The sequence below is a fragment of the Pecten maximus genome, unplaced genomic scaffold (genome assembly GCF_902652985.1).
Source record: "Pecten maximus unplaced genomic scaffold, xPecMax1.1, whole genome shotgun sequence".
NCBI lineage: Eukaryota > Metazoa > Mollusca > Bivalvia > Pectinida > Pectinidae > Pecten > Pecten maximus.
The window spans coordinates 84712-95772 of NW_022982739.1; the positions used below are offsets into that span (position 1 = coordinate 84712).

Below are 11061 nucleotides of genomic sequence, written 5' to 3' on the forward strand. Positions count from 1 at the left end.
TACAGTGGTGCATTAAAATCATTCGATGAGCTGCGATTTGATGAAAACAATTTGAAAATGGGACCTCTTCGTCTACGCCAAATTCGAGTTTCAGGTCAGTTCAATCGAAAATAATAATCTGATGAAAGAAAATTAATTGTATTTGTCAGATGTCAGATAATTCTTGCACACAGACTACTGGGTGCGAAGATTAATGCATTAGTTTACTTATAAATATTTTGTTCTATGATTGCCAAGAAAAATGGTTTATTTAACTAATGACAGGATAAAGATGTCAAAATGTTTTTAATTTCAACATTCATCTTCTCTATTTTCAAATGTAACGGCAAAATACATTTTTCATTGTTGGAAAGGTCTTGTCATTAGAAAAAGGAGTGCACAATTTATTCTCACACTCATGCCACCGTCAAGTGAGACCCTTCCAACACACACGCACAGGGCTTGTCGGAATTACAGTGTATATACCAGATAAGCGGTCAGATATTTGACTCATGTAACCATCGAATAAGACTCCTCTCATGCACTCTCACAAGTCTGGTAGGAATTGCATTGTACATACATGAACACGTGGTCATATGCTTGACTTATTTGACCGTTATGGCCCATATGGTTATCGTTCTAAATTTTTGCCATTACCCTTCCTGAGTTTTAGGCGTTTGTACAACTCCATCATTCATGCAGATCCACGGTATCAGGTGTACCCCTGATTATGATACGGAGACAGAAGATACAAAGGACTACACTTACGGTATGGGACACATACACTGTTATAAGATCTCCGAGAGTTTTACTGCCGGTGAACCCTATCCTTGGATGCAAAAAGTACTTCAATACCTGAACGAGTGTCGATTGTATTGAATGTATTGACAAAGTCAGTGATCCACATCCTACTCCTGATGCAAGGTTGGGGATTTTCTATGCTTGAAGGCAGCGGATAATTCAAATGTTCACAGGAAATGAAACACAAATTCAGCTAATAGTTTTTTGTATTCGCGCATGTCCGCTTAAAAAAATAACGAGAGAAATAAGGATATAAAATATCAAGAGCAATATCACATCTTGTTTGTTGTTCGGCCAATCGAGTTGAGATCGCAGGAGAAACTGTCGCTAGCCCCGACATAATGGTGTACTGTCAGAAGCAGGCCAACCGTTAGTACTAGTACTGTTGCAACTACATCTACGATCGGCATTGGTGTCGTCGTTGAACTGAAGTCGCGTTTTACCTCTCGGCCAGGGATGTTGTGATTCTATACGTAATTTCAATTGATAATTAAATATATTGGCCTGAATCCCTCTGATCACATCTAGCATGGGCCCGCGAGGCCTAGGTGTTGTTTACAAAATAGTTATCTATGCATGCGTACTCGAATTATTAAAGACCATGCAATGTTGTTTTTGTCATCTTGGTCTAACTCGTTTCAAATGAGTAACACTATGTTTTATTTTATCAAATCTGAGAGAATCTTCACAGTTACCAGTCAACAATCGGTATACACAATCACACTGATAACTTTATTTAAGCAAATACTGCAAGTTCAAATGCTCCCTACTTGGGGAACCCCTATCAAAATTATGTAAAATTTCGATATTCACAATCGTTTTTCATACCATTTCTATTTTACAAACATTTTATTGCAGGTTGGGTCCCTGTGAAAGAAAATGTTTCTTGGAATGACGTCACCATATCATATCAATATCACGAGAATAGCGACAAGGAGACGACCACGTACACAGGACATTTCGGAACCTATGGTAGCGGTGGATATCTCATTGATTTGGATATTACGCCTGCAAAGACAACATATCTCGTTAATAGTTTAAAAAATGGTACATGGCTTGATGAAAGAACCCGCGTCCTTTTCATAGAAGCATGTCTCGTAAACAGAAACAACATGTTGTTTACCCAAGTCCAAATCATGTTTGAATTTCCAGGTACAGGCGGAATATTCACGAAAACAACGGTTGTATCGTCCAATCTCTACCAATATACAAACACCTTTGATTATATCATTCTGTTCCTACAGGTATTGTTTGTAATCACCATTTTTGTGCGGTTCCTGTTTGTGGTTATAAATGCTATGAAAACTAGATGCCATTCCCTTATAACAACAAGCCAAGTCATTGACATGTTCCATCTTGGAGTTTCCGTCACCGCCATTGTGTGTCTCGTCATGAGATTGACCAGCACGATTGCCGTTCTCAACACACTTAGAATTGATACGGGTAATTATATTCATAAGTTTACAAAATTAAACAATGAGTAAGGTTTAAGATCAATGACAAGGAGGTCAAGGACACTTGATCTAGAGTAAAGGTCACATTTTGTATATTTTCACTGATGAAAACTTTTACGATAATAAAGACGGAATTATACAATGAGTGAACTGATCAAAGGTCATGGTCACTGGGTCAATGTTCAAGGTCAAATTCTGTAATCATTAAATGTAATAAATCACATTATCAACATCATGAAGCAAAGGTAGTCAGAATAAAATGAAAAATCAACTAATCAAGTGTCAAGTTTCATACCTGTGATACGATTAATTAGATCTGTTCATAATTAAACAAGGAGGCAACTTATCAAAGGAAAATGACACGTGGACAAAGGTCAAGGCAATTCGAAGTTAAAGTTAAAAGACAAGTTTGATATCTGTCAGTAAGCTTACTTGTTTATTAGTTGTGGGTATAAGGTGAAGATAACACAAATTCATGCCATCTAATGATTATTGTACTAGAAACGATATTGCCCGGCAAAAGTGGAGGTTAAAAAAGCATGAGTTTTACTTAAAAAAAATTTAAATAAATCAACAAAAAAAACAAAAACAAAAAATGAAAAATTAAAATAATAATTGCAACATTCTCAGCCTTTGTATCATAGCGTTGCTCACTTGCGGTGCTCTTTACGGCATATACACTTGTAGGTATCGTAGGCAAAGGTCAAAGGTCATTTAGATAGAGTTTTTTTTCTGGATTCTATTTTTTTGGCTAGCAGTGTACAGACATTTGGAGCTTTGTATCGTTAAGTCATTTACTTCGATAACATAAGTGACTACTCTCTAATTAACAGATACATATACATTATTTAGATATTGCTTAGTGACGTTTTATTCGCATATATATATATCTCAATATTTTGATTTTCCCTTCAATTATAGTATTTATGTTACTCTTGAATTTCAAGAACTTTAAAACATATCAAATGTGTACTGAAATTATTTTACACATATTTTCGTCTTTGTTTTTGACAGGATTTTACACGTCCTTTGGACGGGTCTTTCAATGGGATGAATATTACTCTATATCACTGGGCATGACCACATTTGTCGCTATCCTCGATCTACTCAAACATTTGTCATTCAACTATCACATCTTCCTGATGTACAGAACAATTTTGACTTTTCGGTCTGAACTTTTTCAGTTTACAATAGCTCTTTCAGTCCTGATTGTGGGATTCGCGTGTCTGATCAACCTGATGTATGGCCACACAGAAAGCGCCTTCAGAAGCATACCAATCGCGATCCAGACTCTGTTTCGAATGACAATCGGAATGATAAAATTCCGTAATGACATCCAGGTGGTAGTTATAGGTATATTAATTACATTTGCGGTATATGCGTTGGTCGCCACCGTTTGCTTTGTCAACCTTTTCGTGAGTTCACTGGACTATAAATTAACACATATTAAACAGCTTATCAAAGACGGGTTGACAACGTTCGACTGGCATTTAAGTGGTCACTTTTGGAATAGACTTGCAAACCTGTTCACCATATGTGGAGCTACAAGACCAAACAAACGAGGAAAGAAAGGTATGTTGGTATTTGCACATATTCAACTATTGAAAATAAAAGTTCTACTATCAAAATGTCATTTAACTATAAATATATATATATATTGCTTATCTTATTTATTTAGTTGTTAATGAACGTTTTCGTGTGAATAGCATATAACAAAACCCAATGAAATACGACTCTTGATGCACGTTTCTAATTAGATAGAAATACCTCTTTCATATAGTTTAAAATATTTGATATGTTATGACCTTGAAGAAAAATTGAAAATACTTGTTATTCTCTTTTCAGATCATTCATGTGGAATCAATCTACAAAAGGTAACACATTTTATGAATAAAGCAACCGTTTAATAGTTTATGACTGGTAGATGTCACGGTATGTTCATAATTATTTCTTTTTTTCGTGGCTGTAATGAATTAATTCCTCGATGTTGTCATTTGATAACATTTTAATGATTCAAACCTCTCAGCTTAATAGGATTTTTTTCTTACCCATATATAAAGCATAATATCAATATTTAGCCTATCCTATTGTTTGCCTGACTATCATAACATGATTGAAAAGATATTGTGATTTATACATCTGGAATTGTATCATATCAATAACAAGGTTATATAAAATACAGCAAAACCTTAGCTCCAAGTATTGAATAACCTTATCTTATATATTGATAATGAATAATTAAAAAAAAAAAAGCTGTAAGTAGAAAAAAAAATCTGTTATTTGTATTTTTGTTTAATCAAATTGTGCATGTCATTTTTTTTTACTCAATCTTTAGAAGTGATATATTGTTTTTATCAATTTTGCTTCAAAACAGATAAACAATAACGCACCACAGTAGATACCTTATGTTTGAAAAGATAAATGTTGTCAATTTGAAAAAATAAAAATTGAGGATTTGTTCTTTGTCAGACATAAATGTTTTTTTTACAAAATGAACTCTTCTGTCTCCTCTGATTGGTAAGAAATCATACAGAGACTAATTCTGGTATGTTTTCCTTCATAAAGTAAACCACGTCGTTCATATATATGATGTACTAAAGAGCGTTAGACAATAGTAAAAACTATAGAGAACTGTAGGTTTGTGTATGTAGACATTATCACTATGTATTTGCTTTCCCCCTGCATCACATTAAAATATTCGATTTTTTTTTCATTTTCCGATTAGGTCTAAATTTTACATCCTGCGTCTATATGAATTATAACACTATCATAAAACATGTCATTTCCAGGCTTATGATTTGGCTGAAATACACCATTCTTGATTAAATCCATATATGCCAAACTCTAGTACTTTAAAACCAGAAGGCTTCTTGTCACAACTTGAACATTTGTATTTGAAGAATATTTGATTCAGACATGCTGTTACCTAAGCCTTATTCATTATTGAATAATATCCGCATCTAGTACTTGACAACTCATTGTGCTCACGTGATAATGTTCAGGTAAACAATATAAACAATTATATCGGGACATGTGATTTCTAGAAAAAGTAAACACCCATAGGCTTTTTTTTTTATGTAGTTTCTGTTTGTACCGCATTGCGTGCCACTGCAGTCATAAGTGCTGTTTAGAGTTTTACTTTGTTTTTTTAATGGTAGTTGCATTATAAAGCATGTATGTATGTTTCATTTTATTATTCATTAAGGGAGAATTAAGCTTCTGCAGATTCCTAACGAATGTTATGCGACGGTTTGGAGAAGACACCGATTTAGAAAGAACAGCCCTACATAGAGTTTTGCTACAGTTGAAACGCATATGTAGACGCAGGGCGACACCTAACGGAACACAGTACAGGTACTTGTTATATGTACACTAACATATATCATTACTTCATCCTCCAATTTAATGTTTCCTCATCACAGTGTCAACATCGGCATTTCAAGAATAAAACTATTTAGCACCAATTGACCAAAGAAACAATAAATATTCATGTGTGATGTGTCCTCCTCAGATGAATTGGTTACACACATTTTAACACATATTGTTTCTTTAGTTTATCAATCAAGAAGCATTGAATTATCCTAGGTGATGTGTGCTTTGGTGAGGATTTGATCACAAACATCAACTGAGACATCCCAAATTACTGAAATATATACAGAAACTATAATTTTATCTCCGAATCGACAGAACGAAGTGCTAACGAAACCATTTGTTTTCCTCGAGACTCGATTTAAACAGTACAATGATAATAAAACGAGTTGGTCTTGTAGAGTGATCATATTTCACCAAATAAAAAAACCGAGGTCAGCTAAACCACACATTTTTCAATATCATTATTTTCAGATATTCTACTGACTGGGCAAGGGAAGATGACACGTTGATCATTGAGTTCCTTTGTGACACGTTAAACTGTAGAATACACGTTGACTGTTATACGTCATCTGAAGCTGGCCGACAGGGACTTGTACCGTACGGTAACGCCACCGAGCCACTCAGCATGCTGTTTAAAATCAACCTGTCTAACAGAGGTCGTGGACGTACAAACACAAAGAACAATGGCGTCACGGATGGCAGACACTCGCCGGTAGGTGGACACTGACGTCGTACAAATACTAAAAACCTTAATGGTTGATATAGTATCCGTCTTCCTGATAATGATTCAGCTGTCAGCAAACGTTCTGACATATAAAATTATCAAATTATATAACACCAAAAGTGTACAGATAAATAATTTAACAAATATATATTATGTTTTACATTTTAATAAGGAAGAATATTAGCCTCTAAGTCTTAGAGCCTGAAGTACATATAACAACAAAGAAACACCCAAGAATGTATCCTCGAATCGTCTTTTGTCATAAATAGAACAATAAAAGATAATGACAAAAACTATTATTCTTCTTGGCAACACTTAAATCAAATCCATAGCATTGTTACATTATCAACAATTCAAGGCTCAAAAATCAATCGGATCTATAAGGCGTTATGATTTATTTTGAAGTGTTTTGTGATGATCAAAGTACCTGCCCGCCTGTTGTCGTGTCGACCTACGTTCCTCATCATGTACAGCGGTAACCTTGGTGACTGGTGCCAATATACAGCCAATCATGGCATTAAAAACGAAGGGGAGGTAACTGAGATCGACATACGAAAACAGTATCCATTTATTTTACTGATTACTGACACAATACAATTGCATTAGTCTTAATATTAATTATCAACTGCTTTTACAAATAGCGCAAATGTACGTTTATGATAAAACAATAGGGCCGTATATATGTATCAATGTAAAACCTTATTGTTTTAATGTTAATAACAATTATCGTCAATGACACCTTGACACTTTTCATTTTCTTGAGTATTTTTTTTCCATTTATATGCATATCTTATTTTGAGCTGTACCAACTTCCAATGATATTCGATACATTTTGTATTATATTTTTATTGCAGTTAAACTGTTGGACTTCTAATATTATTTTCACAGGTATATTTGTCCGCTACCGCCTCATGTTGCCCACAGTACGTTATGGCTGTAACCTCTGACCTTTGGCCTGGTATTCCACCTGTCATACAGCAGGACAATGCCATAGAATACGTCCTTACTAAACAGGGTGATGTCTTCTACCTTCCTGGACTGTGCAATAAAATAGTATTCATGTTTCCTAAGGACAGTGTCACGATAGATACAGACATCACGATATTGGTAATGTATATTTTGGTGTATCATGGTCACGATATTAGTTGCTATAAACGCACTGAGGTAAAAGGTTAGAAAGGGTGTATTCTTCAACGTCTTAATCCTGGCTAAACAATGATATTAGATTACGTGTAATTCATCTCAACTATGACAAAACCATAGGGCATATACTTGTTTTAAACGAGCGAGATTTACGATACGTGTCGCTGTTTCTTGTTAGCAAGAACTGGAAAAAAACTTTAACATGTTTGATTTTTATTTTTCAAATTATCTCAACTATAGGAATCACATTCTGTTGACCTATATATTTTAGAGCGCTGAAATACTAGAGGATAATAAATTCATACATTTAGCCTCAATGATGACTCGGCGGACCAAAATCTTAGTTGATAATTTATTTTTTACTTATAAGCTCAACGATGAATCGTTGTAGAAAACAATATATAGAGAATACCATTAGCGCAATATCATTAAAGGAGTGAGTTTACGTATCAATTGTGCTTAATACTATAATCGACACGGTTAACACTATATTGGATACTGAATAAGACTATTTTATGTTTTAAGTTGGAGCCTGGTGAGAAATTCCCCATACTACATGTCGTGGCCGGTGGTGACGTATCAGGACCGATCACAGTCCAGTTCAGGAGGAAAAGACACTACCAACCGCAAACCGGTGAGTCTCCAGATAATATTGTCAGGCATCACGCATCTCACAAATAGTGTCTTTAAAGTACTGACATTAATTATGAATTGCTCAATGTGTGTTAACACTGATAGCCAACATGGTAATGTTTTTTAGTATGTCCATAGACTACTGATCCTTCTCAATATTTGAATTTAAACTAAAAAGAATGATATATGGTTTCCATAAAAAAGCTACGTTGTCTAGGGAAGACTTTCAGTGGTTGACTCCAATTATTAGGTTTACTAATATTTTCAATGTGATGATAGCATTGATATACTGTGTCTTCATAGTGTTATGTATGAATTGTGACGACAGGCGATGTCCCAGAAATTAAACTTCTGACAAAAGTAGGAGACATGGAATGGAAAGAAGGAATTCCCGGTACACAGACCTACCCAAGTGACTTGAGCGTCCAGATCGATTGTCTTCGAAGAGGGTGAGATTTGTGGCTACACTACAAGATCAAAATATCAAATATTCAACGTTATGATGTTATCATTAGAAGAAAATAAAACGGTCGTAAATGCTTGACAGATGATTGTCATTGTTTGATAATTTAATAATCTAAACATTTCTTGTTTTCAATGAAACGCTTGCCATGCCCGAACCAATTGTATTTCAAAGGTCTCATTAACATTATACATGTGCTTTGTATGTTGCCATGTTTTGTCGCTTTTGGGGCAATCTGATTAAAATCTAGATGATCATTCTCACTACGCTACATGAACATCTAACAACATCCCATAAGGGGTCACGTCAGGGTGACCTTTTGGATTAGCCAATCAAATGACTGCTTCCAGAATCTTGTAAGTGAATTTTATATGTCCGAATTAGCATGAGTAGAGTACATAGCTTGTATAATCTGTCAATTTGTTTCAAGTCATTTCGTCCCATAAACATATAGCTATATACTGTGCCGAAATGGTTTGATTCAGAGGCATGCTGCGACGAAATGTTTTGCTTTGATGACATCGACAAAATGCCGATTCGCCCTGAAAGTGAAATACACACATCTCAGAGGTCATCAGAACGTGACTCCATATGGGATGTTGTTAGATGTTCATGTAACGTAGTGAGAATGACCATCTATATTTTAATTAGATTGCTTTTGGGGTAGAATAAGGTTTCTTAATCAGCTGCATGTGAGCATAATCTTTTGACTTTACAATCAATTATCCTAAAACAAAATAAGTCTGATTCTGGGAGATAACAAAACAAAAAGGATATGCTGTTGGTACTTATTTAATGCAAGGTAATTAATGTATTTATGTCTATTGCAGCGTGAAGACATCCATCACGGCATGTGAATCCAACTACGTCATCGTAAGTACATCATTAATTGGTCAATAAACAGTAATCAAGGATGAAAATATTTTGTTCTTCTTAAATGACAACAATGCATGTTACGTTTTAGGACAAAATATTTACATGAAAAAACATGTAGATTTCTATTTGACAACCAATACAACTTTAAAAGTATTAGCAAATACATATTTTGGTTCTAAGTAATTATCAAATACTGTTGGTCTTTAGATCAGTACAATAATATTATATAACTATCACCTTCCTGGACAGAATACCCATTTTATCACGTAAAAAAATGATTTGCTATTCAATTATGATTTTGTTTAAATCTTTCAGATGTTGCACAGAAATTCAAATAGATATCTCGGTAAGTTGATATTATTATCTAAAACAGAAATAAAAAGAAAAAAGAAAAAAAAGAACGAATAAACAAATCTTCATTATTCTGTAAGTGGATTATTCCTGAAATCCTGTCTCGGCATTGATTTTAATGACGTATGTTTTCTATTTCTTTGTATTTTAATTATGATTATTTCAGAACACGAGATTGAAATCCTTTCTGCAGTACACAGAAAAAATATCCCAACGCAGCATTGGCGTCAAGTCGGACGTAATCTTGGACTGTCACAAGAGAAGCTGACGCAAATCGAAATGAAGAAACCGAGGACTCTCGAGGAAAAGACTTGCATTGTATTGCATGAATGGTTGAAGCAAAATCGAGGAAGGGGTCTTTACGAAATCCGCGAGACCTGGATGTGATTTTAGATTTTGTATGTTTTCTATTCCTTTCCGTACAATATGACTTTAAAAAGACGTTTGAAGTCGCTTGAAGTGTTTTTTTTTTGTTTTTTTGTTGTTGCATGTTGTCTTTGAATATGTAAAAAAGTTGATATTGTTTTAATTGAAATATGTTTAATACAACACCAGAATTAGTTGCACCATTACTAATCATAAATGTCAAACTAATATGGTTCAAATGTTGAAACCCTAATCAAAGTCAATATTGACAAGCTTAGCCTTTCTCACAACTATAATTGCAGGAAATCTACTGACAAACACTAATTTAGGCGGTATGGGGGGCAGTGTTTATAAAAAAAACACCTATTGTATTTCTATTTCTTTTCATTAATAACATGTACATTTTTTGTATCGCTTACCAAATTAATTAATAATTTCCCGAAGTAGTTTACGAGTTTAAAGAAAAAGGCGAATCAGACTTGTCTTGGTGAATACTGTCCAATATATCATTTAGCTGCTCAAAGGGCAATGGGAGTGACAAGGTGACACGCACTCCGTCTCTATCGCCACAATGACTTAAAGGGACAATAATAAATTAATCAATTTGCATTTAGACTTGTGGCAAACAATGTTGAAATGATAGACCCCCCCCCCCCCCCCCCATAAAAAACAGCGTTTAGTACACCAAGGTATGGCGGTGTCACCCCTCTAAATTAATGGAGTTTTATCATATTGACCAATATTTAAAAAAAAAAGAAAAGACAAATGCCGTCATGAAAAATCCAGATATCAACGTAGATCACTCAAGAAAGCAATACAGATGTATCTACGCGATATGAATGGATCAAGGACACATTGTTTTCTTTGAAATAAAAAACAGGAACTGAACTATTTCAACT

At 34.5% G+C, this 11061-nt stretch overlaps 1 protein-coding gene across 1 annotated transcript; it reads left to right on the forward strand.

Annotated features, from left to right (window-relative positions):
• The first annotated feature begins 647 nt into the window (after positions 1-647).
• On the forward strand, positions 648-10778 carry LOC117320882. Its single transcript, XM_033875367.1, has 13 exons — positions 648-748; positions 1639-2223; positions 3249-3806; positions 4080-4108; positions 5440-5588; positions 6078-6318; positions 6736-6864; positions 7219-7437; positions 7999-8107; positions 8435-8555; positions 9400-9442; positions 9761-9791; positions 9963-10778. Exons 1-13 carry the CDS (start codon positions 676-678, stop codon positions 10181-10183), a joined length of 2508 nt encoding a protein of 835 aa, XP_033731258.1. The 5' UTR covers positions 648-675; the 3' UTR covers positions 10184-10778.
• The last annotated feature ends 283 nt before the right edge of the window (positions 10779-11061 follow it).

Coding starts and splice junctions, on each gene's coding strand:
- LOC117320882 (XM_033875367.1), top strand. CDS start 676: ATGCAGATCCACGGTATCAGGTGTACCCCTGATTATGATACGGAGACA. Junction 3,807..4,079: donor AAACAAACGAGGAAAGAAAG/GTATGTTGGTAT, acceptor TTCTCTTTTCAG/ATCATTCATGTGGAATCAAT. Junction 6,319..6,735: donor CGGATGGCAGACACTCGCCG/GTAGGTGGACAC, acceptor TTTATTTTGAAG/TGTTTTGTGATGATCAAAGT.